The following is a 24,644-nucleotide window of genomic DNA, read 5'->3' as shown; positions in this document are numbered from 1 at the left end:
ATCTTTAAAGTCCCTCCCAACTCAAACTATTCTATGATTCCAGAATAATTAATTAGCAGAGCTGTAACAATAGATAAAATTCACAGCCTCTGACTCTTCTGATAATTTATGCAAGATTCAAGGATCGCTGTGGTTGCCATTTCCGTTGTCTAATTCAGCATTTTCATTTTCCTTAGGAAAGCAAGACTTCGGATTTAACCACTCTAATGCCCTTTTACGGTGGTAGCTGTAGTAAAATCTAACAGCCACTACGCACACTGGCAGAAGAATGATGGATGGTGGAAGCTCATGGAAGGGGAACGCTGTAAAACCCCCCAGATCATGTGGAGTGGAGTAAATCTTGTGTTGAACATACATGGACACATAGAGAGTGGTGGCTGTGATGAACTTCTTTCACCCGATCAAACCCTCTTTTGATTCCTCGCATAGATCATGGAATGATTTGGGTTGAAGGGGACCTTAAAGATCATCCAGCTCCTTCCCGATGGGTGAACCTGCAGAGGGTTTGGATAAGAATGATGGAATCATTGAATGGTCCATATCTTGGGTGGCATCCAAAGTGCAACCAGCAGGTTGAGGGAGAGGATTCTCCCCCTTTACTCCACTCTGGTGAGACCCCACCTGGAGCCCTGCATTCAGTTCTGGAGTCCTCAGCTCAGGAAGCACACGGATCTGTTAGAGTGAGTCCAGAGGAGGCCATGGAGATTATCTGAAGGCTGATGCACCTCCCATACAAGAACCGGCTGCGAGAGTTGCGGTTGTTCAGCCTGGAGAAGAGAAGGCTCCAGGGCAACGATAGAGTGGCCTTCCGGTAATGAAAGGGGCTCTAGGAAAGCTGGGGAGGGGCTCTTGATCAGGGAGTGCAGGCACAGGACGAAGGGAATGGTTTGAAGCTGAAAAAGTGGAGACTGAGATGAGGTCTTAGGAAGAAATGTTTTCCTGTGAGGGTGGTAAGGCACTGGTCCAGGTTGACCAGAGAAGTCATGGCTGCCTCATTCCTGGAGGTGTTGAAGGCCAGGTTGGAAGCGGCTTGGAGCAACCTGATCCAGTGGGACATGTCCCTGCCCATGGCAGGGGTGGGGATGAAACAGGATGGGCTTTGAGGTCCCTTCCAACACAAACCATTCCATGAATCCACAAACATCAGCAGTTACTGACTGTTACAGTTACTGTTTCAGGAGAGCTCTTTGCTTTCACCCAGGCTACAAACTCAATGCTAATAAATATCAACTCATTTCTTTTACTGCAGAGACCTCATGCGTTTTGGGAAGGTTCTGCGAGGCAAACCCAAAGTCTTGTGGACATCCCAGCCCCAGACACATGCTTGCCTGGGCATTCTCTGTCTCGTCCAAGGACAAGATGTCCCAGGACATTTGTCAGTGCAAAGAGCAATGGCACGATCTTCACCATTGCAATCAACACTGGAGTTGAAAGCCCAGGCTACGGCTCCATGTATTCTCATGCCCTTTTCCACCAGAGAGACCTCGAGGCCAGGCTTAAGAGGATAACAAGTAGAGATGAGTTTTGAGAACAGATTTGGACCCACAGGTGACCAGCCCTGTTCCTACACCCACACAATGCCCTCCCTCGATACAAAACAACCTCGAGCATGATCCAAAATAGAAGCCTGCTGAAAATGACACGTGTGTGGGGATTATAAAGAGGATGAAACGTTCCTCGAACTGTAATTTCCAAAGGGCAGGAGCAGAACCCCCGTTGACAAGTGAAGTAAATGCATTTCCCTGGCCCCGAGATGAAAGCAGAAACTCAACACCGCAAGAGCTGCTGCAACAGCATGGTTCTGTGGGACTTGTGAGATGGTGTCAAGGCCACAAAACGCCCACGCCAGATGCACTCATGCATCTCTTCCGCGTTCTGAGGGGAACAAATCGCTTATCATGGAATCACTTAGTTGGGAAAGACCTTTGAGATCACTGAGTCCAATCGTACCTGCCTACTGCTATAAACTATCCCTGAGCACCACATCTACCCAGGTTTCAAACACCTCCGGGGATGGGGACTCCACTACCTCCCCAGGCAGCCTCTGCCAGCGCCCGAGAACACTTTTGGTGAAGGAAGCTTTCTTGATGTCCAATTTAAACCTCCCCTGAGCAACTTGAGTCCCTGGAGCAACTCTCGTTATTATTTAGGAGAAGAGACCAACACCCACCTCACCACAATCTCCTTTCAGGGAGTTGTAGATAGTGATGAGGTCTCCTCTCAGCCTCCTTTTCTCCAGGCTAGACAAGCCCAGCTCCTTCAGCCACTCCAAGAACCCCCGGGCACCAGACCTTTCACCAGCTCCATTCCCCTTCTCTGGATGCCCCTTCTCTGGATGCGATCCCGCTCCTCAATGACCCTCTTGGAGCGAGGAGCCCGAAACTGACCACGGGGTTCAAGGTGTAGCCTCATCAGTGCCAAGAACAGAGGGACAATCCCTTCCCTGGTCCTGATGGCCACACTGTTTCTGATACAGGCCAAGATGCTATATCACATTGAAGAGCACTCCAAGTGAACAGGTGAGTCCTGGAACGAACAGCTTCAATCTCAGCTCAGCAGCAACAAAGAGGAATCGTCATGCAAAGCTTCAGAGTTGTCATCAGGAAAATCAAACAGGAAGTGTTTGCAAAAGAGGGATTTGGACAAGAATGGGAAAAGAAAGCAGAACAGAGAAACTTACTCAGGTTTTAGAGCGAGATGAGCAGCTGCTGGGGTGGAATTTGGGGAGTCCTGACAGCTGAGGACACTGAGATCGAGCACACAGGCGTGAGTTCACATCATGGGAAACATCTGCAATTTCAACTGTGACCGTGTCAGGGAAATCTAAACATTCAGTTTGTGAACCGTGTGAGAGAAAATGGTGAAGGAGGAAACGAAAATGGAAAAAAGAGACTCTTTCTCAAGCTTCAGGTTGCACAGGTCTTCATATACATTGAGTTCTGCAGACCTGAGCACAGGAAAGACATGGAGCTGTTGGAATGAGTCCAGAGGAGACCACGGAGATGATGCAACGGTTGGAGCACCTCCCATAGGAGAACAGGCTGAGAGGGCTGGGCTTGTTCAGCCTGGAGAAGAGAAGGTTTTGAAGAGACCTTAGAACAGCCTCCAGCACTGAAAGGGGCTCCAGGAAAGCTGGGGAAGGACTTCTTCCAAGGGCCTGGAGTGATGGGACAAGTGGGGGCGCTTTTAAGCCGAAATAGGGCAGATTTAGATGGGATATTAGAAAGAAATTCTTCACAACTTGAGGGTGAGGAGGAACTGGCACAGGTTGCCCAGATAAGCTGTGGCTACCCCATCCCTGGGGGTGTTCAAGGCCAGGTTGGATCAGGCTTGGAGCAACCTGATCCAGTGGGAGATATCGCTGCCCATGGCAGGGGATTGGAACTGGATGGGCTTTAAGGGCCCTCCCAACCCAAACCATTCATGATTCTACTATCCTCTCCTCTTGATCCACACCTTTACCCTGGCAGAAGTCTGTCCACATTTCTCACAAGAAGCCACTCTGCGCTCCTCTTTCTCTAGAGGAACACTACCACCTTCAGGTTACACATTCTAGTCCGGATGCTCCAGTTCTTGGAGTCATTCTTTTACCTGACTCCACAGTCAGACACTGAGGAGCTGGTAAGAACGTAGTGAACATGGTGACACCTCCTCGTGTAGCCAGGCTGGCTTCCCTCACCTGTTATTTTTAAGAGGACTCTGAAAACAGAATCCCTGCTCGCCAGAGGCCTCCAGCTCCTCTTGCAGCTTGGGACAAGTCACCTGTAAAGGCCAAGGGAAGCAAGAAACCCAAAACCGTTACTTACGAATGCTGACGTAACCAGGGCCGGCAAAAAGCCAACTATGTGATCTTTTCCCAATCACCGCGAAGGAGCGAGCGGCCCCGTCACCAGCCACACTCCACCCCTGGCTCTCCAGGGCAGCAAAAGCGAGATGAGAGACCTGAGAATGTAATGATTTATGGGCAAGGTCAAACCTATGTGGAACAGGGTAACAACGTTAGCTTTGAACAGTGAACCTGCAGAGGGTTCACAGAATGGTTTGGGTTGGAAGGGACCTTAAAGCCCATCCAGTTCCAACCCCCCCTGCCATGGACAGGGACACCTCCCACTGGATCAGGATGCTCAAAGCCACATCTCACCTGGTCTTGAACACCTCCAGGGAGGGGGCAGCCACAACTTCCCAGGGCAACCTGGGCCAGGGCCTCACCACCCTCACAGAGAAGAATTTCTTCCTGATGTCCCATCTAAATCTTCCCCCCTTCAAATTTAAAGTCAATCTCCCTTGTCTCTTCAGTCCAGGCCCTTGGAAAAAGTCCCTCCCCAGTTTTCCTGGAACCCCTTCGGGTACTGCAAGGCCACTCTAAGGTCTCCTTGGAGCCTTCTCTTCTCCAAACTGAACAACACCAACTCTCTCAGCCTCTCCTCATAGCAGAGGTGCTCCAGCTCTCAGATCATCTCCATGGCCTCCTCTGGACCCATTCCAACAGTTCCGTATCCTTCTTCTATTGGGTATTCCAGAACTGGACACAGGACGCCAGGTGGAGTCTCGTGAGGGTGGAGCAGAGGGGCAGAATCCCCTCCCTTGCCCTGCTGGCTACGCTGCTTTGGATGCAGCCCAGGACACGGTTCCCCTTCCGGGCTACAAGCACATGTTGCCAGCTCCCGTTGAACTTCTCATCCCTCAGCACCTCCAAGTCCTTTTCCTCAGGGCTGCTCTCAATCACATCATCCCCCAGCCTGTACTGAAACTGCAGATTGTCCTGATCCAGGTGTAGGACCTTGCAGTTGAACCTCATGAGAGGTTCAAGATTTCAAGATACCAAGAGGCGGAGCATCCAGACTGGAATGGGTGACCTAAACGTGGTAGTGTTCCTCTAGAGAAGGAGGAGCACAAGTTGCTGCTTGTGAGACCTGTGGACAGACTTCTAAAGGTTCACACAGAAGCTAGGAAGGTCCTGTTCAGAAAGACAAGCCTGATGATGGAGGAGAGAACAGATGTGATGAACACCATGCATGACACAAGGAGGGCAGGAATCACCACCTCTGACTCCTAATAAGACCTAACAGAGGTGTTGCACCAGCTGAACTCCTACACAACGTGCTCCAAGCTGTCATCTCACAACCAGCAGCCAATACCTTGCACTCTCACTGCAAAGAAAGGACAAAAATGAAACAAGGAACCCAACAGAAACAAAATAATCATCTTGAACCTATGCATCCCAATGGGAACCTCTCTGTTAGAAATATCGATCTTCACTTTGGAAAAAAAGAAACCAGAAGAGGGGTTAAAATCCATCCCTGAGAGTTTCAAACTGCCAGAGGGATCCAAACACCCCGTGTCAATAAAATGAACAGCAGCTGAGCATTCACATGCCGGCCAGAACTTGCTCCTCATCATTTACATCCCCTTTAGTTCCTACACTCACACGGGTATGAGAAATACAAACCAGCTCCTTCCTCATTGGCCAACAGGATTGTTTTTCAAGAAAGAAACCCTCAGCTCTCGCAACATCCTTGCAAGCAGAGAGAGAAATCAGAGTTTAGGGGATGTTTCAGAAGGACAACTTTGCTCTGAATGGAATTAAAGAGTTAAGGAAACTCTTCTGCAGACAACGGGGTGAAGTAGGGCTTGTGGATCCAAATGGAATTTGTGTCTGGAAAGGAGAAATACAAACAGGATTTTCTTCTGTTCAGCAAGTGAAGAAGGCAACTTCAATGCTAGTGGTGGCAATAGAGGACCAGAGGAAACCGGTAACAAACTAGTGTCTTATCTCCATCTGGAGCACAAAAGAGGCAAAGATAAGCAGGAAAGGAAGATTTTCATAGAATCATGGAATGGTTTGGGTTGAGGTGCCCTCATAGGCAATACAATTCCACCTCCCTGCCATTGGCAGGGACACCTCCCACTGAATCAGGTTGCTCAAAGCCTCATCCAACCCGGGCTTGACCGCCTCCAGGGATGGAGCACCCATGACTCTGGGCTTTATCACAACAGGGTCAAGAAACGTAGTAGCATGGAATGGGAAAAAGAATTGCACAGATTGACTCTTCTCTGAGATATGTTCATAGAATCATGGAATGGTTTGTGTTGGAAGGGTCCATAAAGCCCATCCAGTTCCACTCCCTTGAATTTCCACTGGATGAGGCTGCTTAAAGCTTTATCCACCCTGACCTTGAACATTTCAGGGTGCTCAAACAGGGAATTACTTAAGGAACAAATATACAGAGCAGCACAATAAGGAAGGGTTCCTTGAGGAATCTGCTTCTGATTGTGCCTCTGGGCTAAGCACTGGTGAGGCTGCACCTCGAATCCTGTGTGCAGTTTTGGGTCCCTCACTCCAATAGGACATCGAGGGGCTGAAGTGTGACGGAGGAAGGGAACGAAGCTGGTGAAGAGTATGGAGAACAAGGGTTATTGGAGGTGGCTGAGGGACCTGCAGTTGTTTAGCCTGGAGAAAAGGAGGCTGAGGGGAGACTTCATCACTCTCTACAACCACCTGAAAATAGGCTGTGGCAAGGTGGGCATTGGCCTATTGTCCCAAGTGACAGGACAAGAGGGAATGGCCTCAACTTGTGCCAGGGCAGGTTCAGATTGGACATTAGGAGATGTTTCTTCATTGAAAGGGTTCTCAGACACTCCGAGGCTGCCTAGAGAGACAGTGAAGTCTCTATTCTTGAAGGTGTTTAAAAGACGGGGGAGATGAGATGCCCAGGGCTATGGTTTAGTAGTGGACAGTTATGGCTGGCCTTGAGGGTCTCAAAGGTCTTTTCTTTTCCAACCAAATGATCCGATGATTCTATCATTCTCACTTTTTCCACCTCTTCCTCCATTTAAGACCCACAAGAAAGTTGGGGAGGGGCTTTTTCCAAGGGCATGGAAGGACATGATGAGGGGGAATGCCTTTAAATTGGAAGAGGGAAGATTTAGATGGGACGTTAGGAAGAAATTCTCCACACTGAGGGTGGTGAGGCCCTGGCCCAGGTTGCCCAGGGACGTTGTGGCTGCCCCATCCCTGGAGGTGACTGTACCTAAGCAACCCCAAACTCACAGCTGAAAAGTCCTGCCTGGAAGAGGCCATTCCAGAGGGGGAAAAACACCCCAAGGAGCTTCTTTGTAGCACTCCGTAATCCCTTTGGGCGAGGAGGGCAGCATGCGGCGCTGCTGAACAATGCACTTTGGAATTCAATTAAAGCCATTCTCGGTTGTGACAAATAAATCGTGTCCAGCATGGATTCTGCAGCGTTTTACACCTCCACCCTCATTATTTCCTAACCGTTTCCCTCCTGTTTATGCGCTCGCAAACGAAATGGCTTGATAATATGCGGCAAAATAAAAAATAGGAGCGCACCTTGTCCCAAGAAAATTGATTCTCCTCCTTCCTGAACGGGGCGATTGCCAGGTTTTATAGACTCAGTTCCTGGCGATCATTAGTAATTCAATTTTCTTTTTATTAGCCCCCTTATCTGCTGAGCAATAGAGTGGCAGCGCTGACCTCTTGCGCGCGGGTAAATGTTGAAAATCCTTTTTTTTTCCACTTTTTTATTTTTTTTTCCCTGATTAATTTTGCCAGTTAAGGAAAAAGAGGAGAAATGGCCCGGCTCTTAAAGCCATCACAATGAATAAAGCTTAATGTTGATTGTGATGGAATTTCTAATGCCAAGGAAAATTGATTGAACGCAGCAATTACACCGCAATAGTAACTCAAGGGAAATGGGATAGTTTTCTCTGCGGCCGTAGCCTCTTGGTTATTTAAAACAATCCAATTTGCAAGGATAATTATATATTAGTGTTTTATCTGCCACTTGAAATGAACATGGGAGTTTTGATACCGGCCCGGCATTAGCAGGTTATTGCTGCAAATTACTTGATATCTGCTTTCTTTCACATCAAGACGAAATTAGGCCATCAATAACCAGAAAAAGGTGGACGGTGGATGATGCAAGGGGCACGAGTGCCCTCTGCAGGACGGCGGGGAAGGAAGGGAATGCCCAGAATACAACTTATTCCACCGAACGAAATATTCAGTTGTCAGTCTCATGTGGGACAAGCAAACACAGATATCTCCATGTCCGTAGTGCTGCCGTCATCATCACTTGATGATCATGGAATGACTTGGGGTGGAAGGGAACTTAAAGCTCATACAGTTCCAACAAGATTGACCTTGCCAGCCTCAAGGGGTAAAACTGGAGAGGGTTTGGATAAGAATCATGGAATCATGCAAATAAATCATAGAATTATGGAATGGTTTAGGTTGGAAGGGACTTTAAAGCCCATTCAGGTCAACTCCTTTGCCATGGACAGACATCTCCCACTGGATCAGGCCGCTCAAAGCCCCATCCAACCTGGCCTTCAACACCTCCAGGGTTCCAGGTTCATCCCATATTCCCTGAGCAAACCATGCCAGTGCCTCCCCACCCTCATCATGAAGAATTTATTCCTAATGTCATAGAATCATAAAATCATAGAATGGTTTGGGTTGGAAGTAACCTTAAAGCCCTTCCTGTTCCAATCTCCTGCCATGGGCGGGGCATATCCCACTGGATCAGGTTGCTCAAAGCCCCATCCAACCTGGCCTTGAACACCTCCAGGGATGGGGCAGCCACAATTTCTTTGGGTCAAAGATCTCAAAGATGTTTTCCAAGCAAGCAATTCTATTCTCTCTCTGACATTAAAAGAGATCTTAAGTATCTTCATTTAAAGAAAGTGGTGGCTGCACCCTCCTTGGAGGTGTTCAAGGTTAGGTTGGATCAGGTTTTGAGCAACCTGACCCAGTGGGAGATGTCCCTGCCCATGGCAGTGGGTTGGAACTGAATGGGCTTCCAATCCCCTTGCAAGATCCCTTAAGATCCCTTCCAACCCACATCATTCTATTATTCCATGATTTCCATAGGGCACAGCAGCAACCATGTCCCTGGGATCATATTCAGCAGCCCGATGGTCCTTGTTGCTCCTCCAGCTTCTCCCTGAATAAGGAGAGAAGCAATCACTGCTTTTCACCCCACTTATATCAGATCCAAACTCTCTTTTCTGCACTAGAAGCAAGCAATACAGCCTGATCTGCCACTTCCATCAACACCAAGCCAGACACTCAGGGAGAAGTTTCAAATACGCAGGTGTGGGGCCAAACAAAGTGGACCCTGTGAAGAATTTGAAGCTACTTCAAACAAAGAAAAGCCCATAGCAGTTTCTTCAGGCTCGCAACCATGCCCAAAGCAAGACACGTCACCAGAGCTGAGTCACAACTCCCAGCAAAGCAATTATCTCCAAGTTCTCCTTCCCTCCAAAAAGAACTTGAGAAGTTAAATGCGCAGAAAGAGAAAGAAGTCTTTAATATTCATGGCTCATTAATATTAAGGACTAAGTGGTCAAGAAGTCCAACATCTAAAGCTGTTTTATGAACATTAACGTGGCTCCTCTGAGCAACAGGACATTTTCCATCTCTCTTTGCTTTGGAGCTCATCCAACGTACAAGCTCTGTGTTAAAAACTGGAAATCCTTCACCGCTCTACGGTCCCACCAGAGCAACTGCAGTTTGGGACAACCCCTAATTTCCCAGTGGTTATTAAATGTTCCACTTAATCAAACGAGTATTTTCATAGAATCATATAATGGTTTTGGTTGGAAAAGGCTTTTATGATCATTGAGTCCAACAATCAATGCAGCCTTGCTAAGTCCATCATCAGACCATAACCACAAGGATAACATCTGTTCATCTTTTCAACACCTCCAAGCATGGTGGCTCAACCACCTCCCCAGGCAGCCTCTTCCAATGCTTGACAACACTTTCAGTAAAGAAATTCCTCCTAAAAGCCCACTTAAATCCCCTCATGATGCATCTTGAGGGCATTTTGGAGGTATAACACATCATGAGAGGAGCACAAATAGCCCTGGGGAAACAGCCACCACGTTGCCACTTCCCATTTTCTCTCTACATGATCACAGATCCTTAAATGAAGACAAAACAAGTACCTTGGAACACAGACCATTGGGAAACCCCACCTCAGCAGTGCCCAGGAGAGCTGAATGAGATCAAACAGGTCCACATGGGTCTGAGAGGGAAGTAGAGAGTCAGAAGATGGATGGGTCTTTGTATTGTGCACTTGGGGGAGGCAGGACCAACACCTTCAGTATCAACAGGGTGCCCAGGGAGGGTGTGGAGCTTCCTTCTCCGGTGATATCCAAACCTGTGTGGACATGTTCCTGTGCAACCTGCTGGAGGTGGCCCGGCTCTAGCAGAGAGGTTGAATTATAAAATGGTTTGGGTTGGAAGGAACCTTAAAGATCATCCGGTTCCACTACCCCTGCCATGGGCAGGGACACCTCCCACTGGATCAGGTTGCTCAAAGACCCATCCAACCTGGCCTTGAACACATCCAGGGACAGGGCAACCACAACTTCCCTGGACAACTTGGGCCACTGCCTCATCACCCTCATCATGAAGAATTTCTTCTTGATGTCTCACCTAAATCTTTCCTCTTCCAATTTAAAGCCATTCCCCTTCATTCCATCACTCCAGGTCCTTGGGAAAAGTCCCTTCCCAGCTTTCCTGGAGCCCCTTCAGGTACCAGAAGCTGCTCTAAGGTCTCCTTGGAACCTTCTCTTCTCCAGGCTGAACCCCAACTCTCCCAGCCTGTTCTCATAGCAGAGGTGCTCCAGCACTCACATCATCTTCACGGCCTCCTCCGGTGGAACTGGACGAGCTCCAGAGGTCCCTTCCAACCAGCACTGTGGGATTCAGAGCTGATGCCATGCACCCCAAGAGCCTGTTCCACAGGACAAACGAGAAAATAGAGAAGCCACATCCCAATGCCACACACATCAGCAGGGAAGTAAAGGGCTGACCCAGCTCTGTGGTATGTGAAGTAGGACACGTTCCTCCACCCCAGCCACCTTTCCATCCTCTGCCCTGACCCACATACTGTGTCTAGCACGGGATCTCGCAGCTCCCTGGGGATGCAGACATGCCAGGTGCTCACTCACTGCACACCACTGGATCCAGGTGCCAGCACAACCACATCCATCCAGTTGGATCACAAGCCCAGCGTGAACCATCTGGCTTATTAACAGTTTCGGTAGCTGGGCTATCATATCAAGACAAGAAACCCTTCCAAGACACCGACCTGGCTCACCCAGGACTGTCACCGCTCCGCACACAGGAATAGATGTTGCTTTGTATCAAGCCAGAGAAGTACCATCACCCTCACTGCTCCATCTCTGCTCCCAGAGGCGCCCAGGAACCACGTTGACTCCCCTTGCACTTGTCTTGCCAGAAGACCCAAGACTTTAAACTCCACCACCTGATTAACCCCTCACTTAGCACAAGCGGGGAGAAACAGAAATTCTAGAATCACTTGGCTGGAAAAGGTCTTTGAGATCATTGAATCCAATCGTACCTGCTCACCACTAAACTAGATCCCTGAGCATCTCATCTGCTTGGTTTTTAAACACCTCCAGGGATGGTGATGCAAATAAAACTAACCTTGCCCAAACCTCTCTGATTATCCAAGAGTCAGGAATTGAACCCACAAGCCTTCACCTACTCCTCGCTCACTTTAGGACAGTCATGAAGCCAGAAGACTGTTTAGATCTAACCACTGTTTAGATAATTAGACATTTAGGGCCACCAAATATGATGTCTGAGCTGCTCCAAGCCCTTTCAGTGCCCAGGCTCCCTCACCAGATCTTGGGATGGTGCCTTGAAAATTTCAGAATTGCTTGCTTGGAAAAGATCTTTAAGATCGAGTCCAACTGTATCTGTCCACCACTAAACCATCCCTGAGCACCTCGTCTACCTAGCTTTTAAATCCCTCCAGGGGTGGTGGACTCCCCCACCACCCCAGGCAGCCTCTGCCAGTGACCAATAACCTTTTCGGTGAAGAAATTGTTCCTGATGTCTGATCTGAACCTCCCCTGGTGTAACTTGAGGCCATTTCCTCCGGTCCCATCACTTGTTACTTGGGAGAACCTCACCACAACCTCCTTTCAGGGACTTGTAGACAGTGATAAGGTCTTCCCTCAGCCTCCTTTTCTGCAGGCTAAACAACCCCAGGTCCAATCTGGTCTTGAACACCTCCAGAGATGAGGAAGCCATCAATAATCTGGGCAACCAGGGCCAGGGCCTCACCACCCTCACACAGAAAAATTTCTTCCTAAGATCTCATCTCAATCTCCTCTCTTTGAACTTAAGAGCAACCGCCACATGACAGAGACCTCCAAGGATATGTGCTGCCTTCAAGCACTGCATGATGACATCTAACAGTGTCACCTTACACGAAAGCGTTTCCTGACATCCTTAAACAGAGCAAGAATCAGCCCCAAAAGTCAGTCAACTGCCTAGACATTGGACCTTCACCACACCTGCACAAATACACATAGAATCGTGGAATCATTAAGGTTTGAAGAGATCTCTAAGCTCATCCATTCCAACCGTCGGCCCAGCACCACCATACCTACTAAACCATGTCCTGAACTGCCACGTCTACACGTTTTCTGAACCCTTCCAGGAATGGGGACTCCACCACAGCACTGGGGAGCCTTTTCCAATGCTTCACTGCTCTTCCAGTAAAGAAATTTTTCCCAATATCTAATGTGAATCTCCCCTGGCGCAACTTGAAGCCATTTCCTCTCGTCCTATCATTTGTTCCTTGGGAGAAGAGACCAACACCCACGTTGCTACAACTCCGTTTCAAGGAGTTGTAGAGAGCAATGACGTCTCCCCTCAGCCTCCTCTTCTCTGAGCCAAACAACTCCAGGTCCCTCAGCCAGTCCCATAACCTCTGTGCTCCAGACACTTCACGAACTCCGTTGCCCTTCTCGGGACATGCTCCAGCCCCTCAATGTGCTTCTTGGAGTGAGGAGCCCAAAAGTGAATATAGGATTCAAGTTGTGGCCCTATCAGCGCCAAGTCCAGTGGGACACCTTCTTCCCACCCATGCCTCTCCCGTGAGTCACTGCCCACCTCCTAACGCACCAAATCCAAAATTCTCCTCCTAAATCTCTCCTCAAACACAAACAAGAAGAGAAAACATTTTCTCCTTCTCCTTCCACAAACAGCTTTCCTATTTCCTGAACCGCAAGCTTCCAGTCTTGTCTTTTCATCCACCAAAACATAGCAATGCAGAGCAGAACACAACCACAATCACGCATGGAAACTCAGAAGTTGAAGTGAAGAACAGGAAGCGACAGAAGTGTCTTCTGGAAAACAGAGGTCCAATAGTTTTACTTTTGGTGGCTGATCACTGCTACGCTGTGGCCCTAATGGTTCTCCTGACTCAAGCGATGCCCATGGCAGTGTCAACAGCCACCCTGCAGACCAGCATGGTGCAGGACCACCAGCAGAACAGCCTTCAAGAACAGCCTTCAGAGACGTTTAAGAGACCTGAATCTCAGTGAGGTGAAGCCACTCAGCCCTGATGACATCGTCACTCAAAAGCAGAGCCAGGCTTTGAGGCAGAAACACCTCAAGACCACTTCATGCACATGTAGATGCACCTCCCCAGGTCCCATGAAGCTGATTTCTACTCCAAAAAGCAACAACCCAAACCAGGAGGACACTAAACTACCTCTTCCCAACCACAACAGACCCAAATTTCCTCTAATTATTGCCATTTTAGGCAAATTACGTACAAAACCCAGAGGGCCACAGGCGAGCCACTGGGATAGAGGTGCTTTCGGTAGGTCTGTCATTGCTAGAGGAGCATTTCATGACACACACAAGCTCTTTCATGGTGATAAGAGAGAGATTAGCCTGATCTACCACTGCCTCTGCCATCCTCTTCCTTCCTTGAGCATCTTCCTGCTGGACGCCTCCATGTCCAACAAAACCATGTTAAAAGCAAGAAGCAGCTTTAAAAATCACCTCGTCTGGAGAAGCCAAAGTACAAGACAGCTCTAGAGTAAAGCAGAAGACAACAGCCAGCCAAGCATTTGCTCCCCGGTGTTTGCTCCAAGACCAACAAGAGCAGATACACCTCGTGGAGGACTTGGAATACAAATCCAAGAGCCTCCCCTCGAAAGCGCTTCACCAGAACGTAGCTAGCAAGCACCATTACCCCTTGGGAGGTCCATTCCTACCTTCCTTGGTGGAGACCGGCAGCCTGCAGAGCCTGTGCTTGCTGATCTGCACCAGGCCCTTGGGAGAAGAACGTTTCGGTGTTGCAGAAGGTTTCCCCCGCGAGGAGTTTTTCTTCCTGAGCTGGAAGTGGCTTTTCAGGGGTGTGGTGGATGAGGAGCTGTTCTTCTTCTCTGTTGGGGAACTGAGAAGACACACCACCACACGGTTAAAAAATAGTAGGGAAGGAAACAAAATGCACTTGGTCTCCTCACTCAGAGCTGAGGAGCTGGGTCACCAAGCTCCACATTGCTCCCCTACTCAAGATAAGAACTAAAGAGAGAACTGCAAGTAAATAATAGAATGGCTTGGGTTGGAAGAGATCTTAAAGATCATCCAGTTCCAACCCTTCTGCCATGGGCAGGGACACCTCCCACTGGAGTAGGTTTCTCAAGGCCCCATCCAACCTGGACTTTAACAATCTCCAGAAACAGGGCATCCACAACTTCCTGGGGCAACCTGTGTCACTGCCTCACCACACTTATTGTGAAGGATTTCTTCGCAACATCTCATCTAAAGCCTTTCAGCATGAAGAATTTCTTCCTAATGTCTCATCTAAATCTTTTCTCTCTCAATTTAAAGCCATCCCCCCTCATCCCATGCCCATGAAAGAAGTCACTCCCCAGCTCTCCTGGAGCCCCTTCAGGTACCGGAAAGCAGCTCTAAGGTATCCCCAGCACCTTCTCTTCTCCAGACTGAACAACCCTAAATCTCTCAGCCTTTCTTTGCATTTTAAGCTGAAAGAGTGCAGATTTAGATGAGATCTTAGGCAAAAATTCTTCCCTGTGAGAGTGGAGAGGCACTGGCACAGGTAGCGCAGAGAAGCTGTAGCGGCCCCATCCCTGGAGGTGTTCAAGTCTAGGCTGGATGGGGCCTTAAGCAACCTGATCCAGTGGGAGGTGTCCCTGTCTATGGCAGAGGGGGTGGAACTGGATAGGCTTAAAGGTCGCTTCCAACTCAAATCATTCCACGGTTCCATGAACGTGTCTCAGAATAGATTCAGCCTGGGCAGCTCTTTTCCCGTTCCACGCTAGTACAGACTGTGTTTCGTAAAGCCCAGAGAAGTCATGGCTGCCCCATCCTTGGAGGTGTTGAAGGCCAGTCTGGATGAGGCTTTGAGCAACCTGATCCAATGTAAGGTGTTGGGGTTGGAACTGGATGGGTCTATTCCAACCCAAACCATTCCACAATTCTATGAAATACGAGCACCTCAACACCACCACTCCAACAACAACCAGCAACTCACCCTGAGGTTCCTTTCCTCTTGATGATTTTTGTCCGACTCTTTACTTTATAACCAGAGAATGTGGCATCACCAAAGGACTTCATCCCACCGACAGCAACAGGTGCAGCACTCAGAGGCAGTGAGGCACCAGCTCGGGGCAGGTTAGGGACCAGAGGCTTCTTCTGATCCTCAGATCGCCACCTGAACGTCGATTTGGAAGTGGAAGGTGAGGTCTGCAGGCTGGAGGCTTTCCACTTATATTTGCTGGGAGAAACACCTGGTTTGGATTGCAACCCTGATTTCTTCAGCTTTGTTCCCAAATCCACTTTCGGTGATAGTTTAGCCCCTCTGTCCTCTCCACCAGCGACCTTCTTAACGCCTTCAGAAGCTCGAGGGCTGGTCCATCTCTTCATGGCACGAGAGCACTTAGCAGGATTTGCAACCCACGTGTAATTGGTTTTCCTGAACTTGGGAGTTTTGCTGGAGAGCGGTGTTGAGGAAGCTCTTTGGACACCAGCAGCTTTGGGGACTATGGAAAACCTGCTCTTTATTGGAGAGATCTCCGCCACCAAAGTCGTGGCCTGAGAAGGTCTAGAGCTCATATCACCACTTCCAAAGAGCTTCGGCTCTCTGACTACATCCCTGATTTGCTCACAACCAGGCAGCCCCGGAGCTGCCGGCTCTGCCTTAATCTGCACCAAATGCCAAGCTGGCTCATGATCCAAAGGCTCCTGTGGCTCTGATTTCACCATCATGGCACTTTCACCGGTGTTTCCAGCAAAGGCAACAGAGCTCCCAGCCAGACGCACCGTTCGAGGCGTATCCGACACATTAACGTACGCTGAACTCACAAAACGGTGAGAGGAACTAAAGGAAACTGAGAGAGAGGGTCTTCTCGGCACGTTTTTACTATCATCTGGAGCAGTGTCCATCGCTTGCAGCCCAGAAAACTCACAATAAGAGCCCCTGTCATCAAAACCTTCAGTGTCTACAAATGCACCAGCCCGCTCGGGCAGCTGGATCCCCACCACAATGTTTCCATCCGTGGTTAAGTCCACGTGCCTCTCTGGGGAGGAATCCGGCGGCTCAAGTGCTTGGTTGTCCCCATGGCTTTCAAAAGCCTGAGATGTGCTGGTGCTTCCACCCCTTCCAACATGAAACGCTGCTCCCGGCAGCCGGTTGACGAGGGAGTATTTCTTCCTCCAGGAATGACCATGGTGGAGCTGGAAATCCCTGGGAGCCTGCTGGGGGTACCTGGTTGAAAAGGCTCCCCTCCCACTGAAGGCAGCCTGGCGGGGGTTGTTCCATCTCTGTGGCACGGATGGCAGCGGCCGTGGCGCGTTTCCATGCGTGTTTTTATGGTTGTTTATGAGACCTGAGGAGAAGACAACAGCATTGGTTAATCACTGGTCTCACGAGAGCGTTCCTCATGCTGCAATAAGGATGATTGCTCCATGCAGGGTTACACAGGCCACATTTCAGACAACATGGGCTGGAAGGAGAAGCTTAAAACATGTTCTGTCCCTCAAAAAGGCAGGAACCAAAAGGGTTTTGCAGGACAGCTCAACACAAGCCTGAGCCACAGCCTCACCCACATAGACTCATGGAATCACTAAGGGTGAAAAAGACTTCTACAATCATCCAGTCCAACCATCAACACCACTATGCCGACTAAACCATGCCCTAAAGAGCCACGTCTGCATAGTTTTTTAACACCTCAAGGGATGGAGACTCCACCACTGCCCTGGGCAGCCTCTTCCAGTGCTTCACAACCCTTTTGGTAACAAAATTCTCTCTAACATATGACCTGAAGCTCTTATGGCACAACTTGAGGCCATCTCCTCTTCTTCTATCACTTGTTCCTTGGGCAAAGGATCATGGTATGGTTTGGAATGGTTTGGGTTGGAAGGGACCTCAAAGCCCACCCAGTTTCAACCCCCTCTTCCACAGGCAGGGACACCTCCCACTGGATCAGGTTGCTCAAAACCCCATCTAACCTAGTCTTGAACACCTCCAGGGACGGGGCAGCCACCACTTCTCCAGGCAATCTGGGCCAGGGCCTCACCACCCTCAGCCCCATGGGTGATCCCCAAACCCCACCAACATGGGGATCCTCAAACCCACATGTTGATCCCCAAACCCCACCACCATGGGAAACTGCAAACCCCCTTGGCCACAGTGACCCCCAAACCGCCATAGGGACCTCCAAACCCCCCCAACACAGGGATTCCCAATCCCCTGCACCATGGGAACTCCAAACTCTCCCTGCCATTGGGACGTTCAATACACCCAGCCATGGTGGTTTTCAAACCACCATGGGGACACCCAAACCCGTCCTGTCATAGGGTCCTCCAAAACTCCACAGTGACGCCCAAGCCCCCACAGTGATCCCCAAAAGACCAGCAATCATGGGGACTCTTAAAGCCCTCCAAGCCTCCCTCCCTGCTTGGGCACCTCTCAAAACGTGCCACCCTCCCAAGGTCCCCCCCAAACCCTGTCTCTCCCATCAGGACCCCCAAATCCCCCCTAAAACTCCCCTCCATCCCCAGATCCTCCTTAAAATCCTCCTCAAAACCCTCCTCCACCCTCAGATCTTCCTCACAAGCCCTCCTCCACCCCCAGATCCTCTTTAAAACCCACCCCTCCCGCTCAGGGTTCTCTCAAACCCACCTCAAACCTCCCAGATCCTCCTCCAAACCCCCTCTCCAGCCCCAGATCTCCTTCACAACCCCTCTCCACCCCTATGACCTCCTCAGAACCCACTCCCCCCTTCTCAGGGTCCCCTCAAAATCCCCTCCAGCCCACTCCTGCCCCCTCCTCCGGACCCCCGGATTCCCCATAAAACCCACCCCTCCCCCCCCCATCCCCCTCACATTCTGCCCCTCCCTCTTATGTCCTCTCCAAAATCACTCCTCCACCTAAGATCACAGAACCACAGTATCACAGTATAGTAAGGGTTGGAAGGGACCTTAAAAGATCATCTAGTTCCAATCCCCCTGCCATGGGCAGGGACATCCCACTACATCAGGCTGTCCAACGCCCCATCCAACCTGGCCTTGAACACCTCCAGGGATGAGGCAGCCACAACCTCCCTGGGCAACCTGTTCCAGTGTCTCACCACTCTCATGGTGAAGAGATTCTTCCTAATGTCTCTGCCGCTCACCAGCTTATACCCATTCCCCCTTGTCCTATCACCACAAGCCTTTATGAACAGTCCCTCTTGTAGCTCCTTTCAGGTACTGGAAGGTCAGTATAAGATCTCCTCGGAGCCTTCTCTTCTCCAGGCTGAACAAGCCCAACTCTCTCAGCCTGTCCTCGGATGGGAGGTGCTCCAGCCCTCTGATCACCTTTGTAGCCTCCTCTGGAGTCGTTCCAACATCTCCTTCTTATGTTGAGGATTCCAAAATTGGACACAACACTCTAGCTTAGGTCTCACAAGAAAGGAACAGAGTAGAATCCCCTCCCTCGACCTGCTGGCCACGCTGCTTTTGATGCAGCCCAGAACACGAGGTATCTTATAATACAGCCCAGGGTCTCCTCACAACCCTCTCAAACTTCCTTCTCCCCCCAGTACTCCTCCCACCTATCCCCTCTCCCAACCCCCAGACCACCACATCCCCATCAAAACCCACCCCTCCCCTCTAGGGTCCCCTTAAAACCCACTGCTCCCCCCCAGACCTCCCGATCTCCCTCAAAACTCGCCCCTCCCCCCAGGTCCTCCTCAAAACCCGCCTCCCTCAGGATTCCTTCAAAACCCCCTCAAAGCCCCTAAATCCCCATATCAACCCCCACCACTACCCAGATCCCCCTCACAACCCACTCCTCCCTCACCAAGAGTCCCTCCCATACCCTGCAGCAGCTGGATCTCCCGCCACAGCCGCTCCCTCTCTTCCATTCCCGTAGCCGCTGCCCGCACGGGCCCTCCCTTCCCCCTCCCTTAGCGGCGCCGCCCTTACGTCACCACCGCGCGCCCGCCACGTGATACCTGCCACCTGCCCACTGCGTGTGCGTCACGGAACGCCAAACCCCCACGTCACGTGACGCCTGACGGCCGGTCACATTACCCCTGCCATTCGCTGCCCCTCTAGGTCACGTGACGCGTGCCACGGCGGAGGCCGTTGCCTGGCAACGAGAATGGCTACGGCCTGTACGGTGCTGCGAAGCCTGAGCGTGGCTACACACATTGTCCCCACCCTCTGTCCCCATCCTGGGCTGTCCAGGCAGTCTCTTGTCCCTATCCCAGTCCAGTTGTCCCCATCTTGGGTATCCAGGCAGTCCCTTGTCCCCACACCAGCCTGTTCCGGCCATGCCTGTCTCCATTCTCAGCTGTCCAGGCTGTCCTTTGTCCCTATCCTAGATGGGTCTGGCTGTCCCTGTTCTCCATCCTGGGTATCCAGGCTGTCTGTTGTCCCCAGCCCAACCTTGTTCCATTGTCTGTGTCCCCATCCTACGTATCCAGGCAGTCCCTTGTCCCCATCCCAGCCTGGTCCGCCTGTGCCTATCCTCATCCTGAGCTGACCAGGAAGTTCCTTGTCCTCAGCCCAGCCCAGCTGTCCCCATCCCCTGTCCCATGTTCAGCCTGGTCTGGTTGTCCCCATCCCCTGTCCCCTGCCCAGTCTTACAGACCTTTAAGATTGTCAAGTCCAACCAAAAACCTCACACTGCCATGTCCACCAATAAACCACGTCACTAAGTACCACATCCTCATGGCTTTCAAATACTTGACTCCACCACTTCCCTGGGCAGCCTCTTCCAGGGCTTGGAAACCCCTTTGGTGAAGAAATATTTCCTGATGTCCACTTTAAACCTTCCCTGGCACAACTTGAGGCCATCTCCTCATTCCACAACTTGTTCCTTGGAAGCAGAGCCTGACACCTGCCTTGCTACAACCTCCTTTCTGGAAGCAGTGGAGAGTGATGAGGTCTCTCCTCGCCCTCCTTTTCTCCAGGCTAAACAGCCCCAGATCCCTCAGCCACTCCCAGAACCCTTCTGCTCCAGACCCTTCCCCACCTCCGTTCCCCTTCTGTGGATGCGCTCCTGCCCCTCAATGTCTTTCTTTGCCTGAGGGCCCCAAAAGTGAACCCAGAATTCAAGGTGTGTCCTCACCAGTGCTGAGTCCAGAGGCACAATCCCTGCTCTGGTCCTGTTGGCCATGCTGTTTCTGATCCAAGACAAGATGCCATTGGCCTTCTTGGCCACCTGGGCCATTGATGGCTCATGTTCAGCTGCTGTCAACCAACACCCCCAGGTCCTTCTCCTCCTCCTTTTCAGCTGCTCTTCCCCAAGGCTGGAGCATGGGGTTGTTGTGGCCAAAATGCAGGACCCAACACAGAGTCTCGTTGAACACTATTCTGCTGGCCTTGGCCCATGCCTGCAGCCTGCCCAGATCCCTCTGCAGATCCTTCCTGCCATCTTCACCTGCAGACATGAGGAGGAGGATGTCCTGGTGGCCCCATAGGACCACCTCATAAAATCACAAGAATGGTTTGGTTGGAAGAGACCTTAAAACTCACCTACGTTCACCCCCACTACCATGGGCATGGACACATTCCACTGGATCAGGTTGCTTATAGCCTCATCCAAACTGGTCTTGAACACCTCCAGCGTGTGGTGAAACATCTCCAGCTAGAACACTGACTCCACCCATCAGCCTTGTGAGTCCTTATTTCTCATACTTTTTTTGTTTAAAATGTTTTTCAGGGGAACGACTCCAAAGCTGAGCTGCAATGGTCATAGAATCATAGAATGTCCTGAGTTAGAAGGGAGCCACAAATGTAACCAAGTCCAACTCCTCTCCCAGTACAGGACAACTCCAACATTCACACCATGCATCTTGAAGGTCCTGTCCAAATGCTTCTGGAATATATTCAGCCACTTCTGCTTCTCTGATGAGCTGTTCCAGTTCTCCACCATCCTCTGCATGAAGAACCTTTTCCTGAGATTCAATTGTGCTAGTGGAGAAAACTTTAGATGTTTCCAGCTTTCTGCAAGAACGAGTGAGTTGGGTTCCTCATTTAAGGTTATTGATGTGTCAGCAAGGCTTTGGCAATAGCAAGAGCCAAACAGCTGCTGCAGTTGGCATAATTTTGAGACATCATCTGAGCTTGGGAACTTGCACCATCTAATTAAGCAAGAAAAAGGGTGAGTGGCTCTACAAGTCGCGTTCTGTGACGCAATCTCACGACAGTTCATGTTCCTCCCAGTTTCATGATTCCTCCTAGAAACCAGGGACAAATCTAGGAGAAGGTATGTTGTTTAGGTCTGATCCCAGTCCTCATCCCCTAAAAAAAGGCTTCTTTAACCTAAACTGTAACCCCTGAGAACATGTCCCATCCAGAATGTCAGGCATCCACAAAGTGTATCCACGACAGCATCACCAGAGAAGAATGTGATTTACATGGATGTTCTCCTTAAGGAATTTGTTTCCTTCATAATTTCATTCTTTCCTAAGGGAAGGATCCCCCTGACTTTAAACAAAGTCATAACAGAACCTCGTGTCTGCAAAGGAGACAAAACTCAGGAGTAAAACTCTTTTGTAAACAATTTCGGGGGATAAAAAGCTGAGACAAGTACGAGCACAGTGCGGTTTCCTTCTAAAAACTCGTGTGATGGGAACATCATGATCCTCAACCTCAAATGGTTTCGAACAGAAGGTGTCCCTTGGGACACCTTGCTTCCTGTCCCAGCCCTGATCTAATAATGTCCCCAGGCCAATCCCATGATTTGCGTGCTCGGAAAGGTAGATTTAGTAAATTATTTACATCTGTTTTAGCAGCACATTAAAGCAATTACACAGTGGGACATGAGGAAGAGCCAGCTTGTAGGCATAAAGCACTCCATGAGGATGGTAGCAGAGGGTTTAAAACACAAAGCAGTCATAGAAGCATGGAATGGTTTAGGTTGGAAGGGACCTTAAAGCCCATTCAGTTCCACCCCCCCTGCCATGGGCAGACACCTCCCACTGGATCAAGCTGCTAAAAGCCTCATTCAACCTGGCTTTGAACACCTCGGGGGATGGGACAGCCACTTCTTTGGGCAATCTATTCCTGTGCCTCATCACCATCACAGGGAAGAATTCCTTCCTGATTCTAATCTAAATCTCCCCTCTTTCAGCTGAAAACCATTCCCCCTCATCCTGTCCCTGCAATCCCTGATCAAGAGCCCCTCCCCAGCTTTCCTGGAGCCCCTTTTAAACACGGGAAGGCTGATAGAAAGTCTCCCTGGAGCCTTCTCCAGGCTGAGCAACCCTCACTCTCTCAGCCTGTCCTCGTATACAAGGTGCTCCAGCCCTCAGATCAACTTTGTGGCCTCCTCTGGACTTGCTCCAACAGCTTTATGTCCTTCCAGAACTGCATGTAGGGCTCCAGATGAGGTCTCATGAGAGCAGAGTAGAGAGGCAGAATCCTCTCCCTCGCCCTGCTGGCCATGCTTCCTTGGATGCAGCCCACAATACACTTGGCTTTCTGGGCTGCAAGCTCACGTTGAGGTTCAGCTCATGTTGAGGTTCTCATTCACTAGTATCCCCAAGAACTTCTCTTCAGGGCTTCTCTCAATGCAGTCGGGGAGCCTGCCCCTTAGGACCCTCCTCTGAAACTCTAAGACTGCAAACCTTGCTGTGCAGCCTCTCCTGTTGCAAAGCCCTGCACTTATAAGACCAGGCTGGACATGCAGACTCAGATCAGCTTCAATCAGTCCTGAAACCCCACCGAGAGTTTTGTAACTGCTTTAAACTGGTAGCAATTGGCACTTCTGCCAAAAGAAGCCTCCTCCGCTCCCAGCTGCTCATTCCCTCCCTTGTGCTGGCACAAGGATGTAAGTGCCTTGCATAAACAAGCTACAACAAGCTGCTTTGATTTAATATTAATTCAGCACACACAGAGAAAAAGCTTATTTTTAACATAGAGAAACCATGGATCAACCACTCCCACAAAACCTAACATTGGAAAAGAATGAGCTAAAAGCAGTGGGCACTGATTTGCCAATCTACACCAAAATCAGTAACTAGAAAAAGCAAAGTATGGGGCAAGGCAGTGCTGGAGGGTCTCGGGCCACTTGGGATCCCTCCTGATGCTTCCCATAAGGAGAGCTTTGGTGGGATGACAACATCCAGATGTAGGGTTGGACTGGATGACCTGTAAAGGTCCCTCTCAACCCAAACCCAAATCACCTTGCTCATGGTCAAGCAGCTGTGCAATATTTCCTCCCAAGCTCACCCTCCAGGTTTTATTTTGTGTCTTTTTTGTGTCCTACTTCTGGTTTTAACCCATTTTGAGCATCAGTGGATCAGTCTCAGCCCTTCCTAATGTCATCTCCGGCTCTTTGTGCTGCTGCTCTGCTTGTACAGCAACCCATGAACACGCTCAGCTATGAAACACTCAAGAAACTTACTTCTCCTCCAAAAAGTTCTTGCTATTTTAACTTGGGGGGGCAGTGGAAGGAGTGCTTCCCAAGGGCCAACAAACTGTAGAATCTAATTTTTTTGCTGATAATAGCAAGACTCAGGAGCGAGGGCTCAAGGGAAGGAGATGTCTCCTGGGTTCGATGGAAAATGTCAGTAAGAGGAAAAGAAACTGCTGCAGAATCCTAAAGGAAAAGCTATTGTCATTTATCAAGTAGGCACTTGTTTTCTGCTGTGATGTCTATTTTTTGGGTCTCTTTCTTGCCTGCAGTCTCGCTCTGGGGCACGAGCTGTGTGCAGACCTAAATCCATGTGTTTAGGGAAGGGGAGAAATCCAAGTGATGATGTGCATGCTCCTCTATCACTGTCATTCCAGTTGGGACAATTATTTTCCGGGACAGAATCATAAAATCAATAAGGTTGGAAAAGACCTCTAAGATTATCAAGTCCAACCATGACCACAGTACCAATGTGCCTAGATTAAAAGTGGGGAGAGAGCAAAGCCTCTTTTATGTCCTTCATCTTCACCTGCTGAAATCTAGATGGTTTGAGCTTGCATGGAGGCAGCAAGGACTGACCATGAACTGTAAACCTTTCCAAGCACCAGGAGCAGCTACACCATCTACACAAGAAGGCCAATGGCATTATGGCTTGCTCATTCAGGTTGCATCACTGATGGGCATTAGAGCCCTGAGTTGAACTTAGGGGTCCGGATTGATGAGAAGCTTGACAGGAGCTGGTAATGTGTACTCACAGCCCAGAAGGCCAACTGTGTCCTGGGCTGCATCCAGGGAGGGGATTCTGCCCCTCTGCTCCATTCTGGTGAGACCTCACCTGGAGTATTGTGTCCAGTTCCGGAATCCCCAACACAAGAAGGAGATGGAACTGTTGGAACAGGTCCAGAGGGC

At 49.9% G+C, this 24,644-nt stretch overlaps 1 protein-coding gene across 1 annotated transcript in view; it reads right to left on the bottom strand.

The window, feature by feature from the left end:
- ZC3H3 (zinc finger CCCH-type containing 3) overlaps positions 1-19,309 on the bottom strand; it is a 149,682-nt gene extending 130,373 nt beyond the window's left edge. The window contains exons 1-3 of the mRNA XM_054057547.1: positions 19,188-19,309; positions 15,360-16,713; positions 14,077-14,258 (exon numbers count right to left, since the gene is read on the bottom strand). Coding sequence (XP_053913522.1) covers positions 14,077-14,258; positions 15,360-16,713; positions 19,188-19,233 — 1,582 coding nt within the window. The 5' untranslated portion in view covers positions 19,234-19,309. The remainder of the gene's footprint in view (positions 1-14,076; positions 14,259-15,359; positions 16,714-19,187) is intronic.
- Positions 19,310-24,644: the final 5,335 nt, after the last annotated feature.

This window comes from Cuculus canorus, chromosome 2, assembly GCF_017976375.1.
Source record: "Cuculus canorus isolate bCucCan1 chromosome 2, bCucCan1.pri, whole genome shotgun sequence".
Classification (NCBI taxonomy): Eukaryota; Metazoa; Chordata; class Aves; order Cuculiformes; family Cuculidae; genus Cuculus; species Cuculus canorus.
Note: the sequence above shows the minus strand (reverse complement) of the source record. Positions and strands in the feature narration are given on the sequence as shown.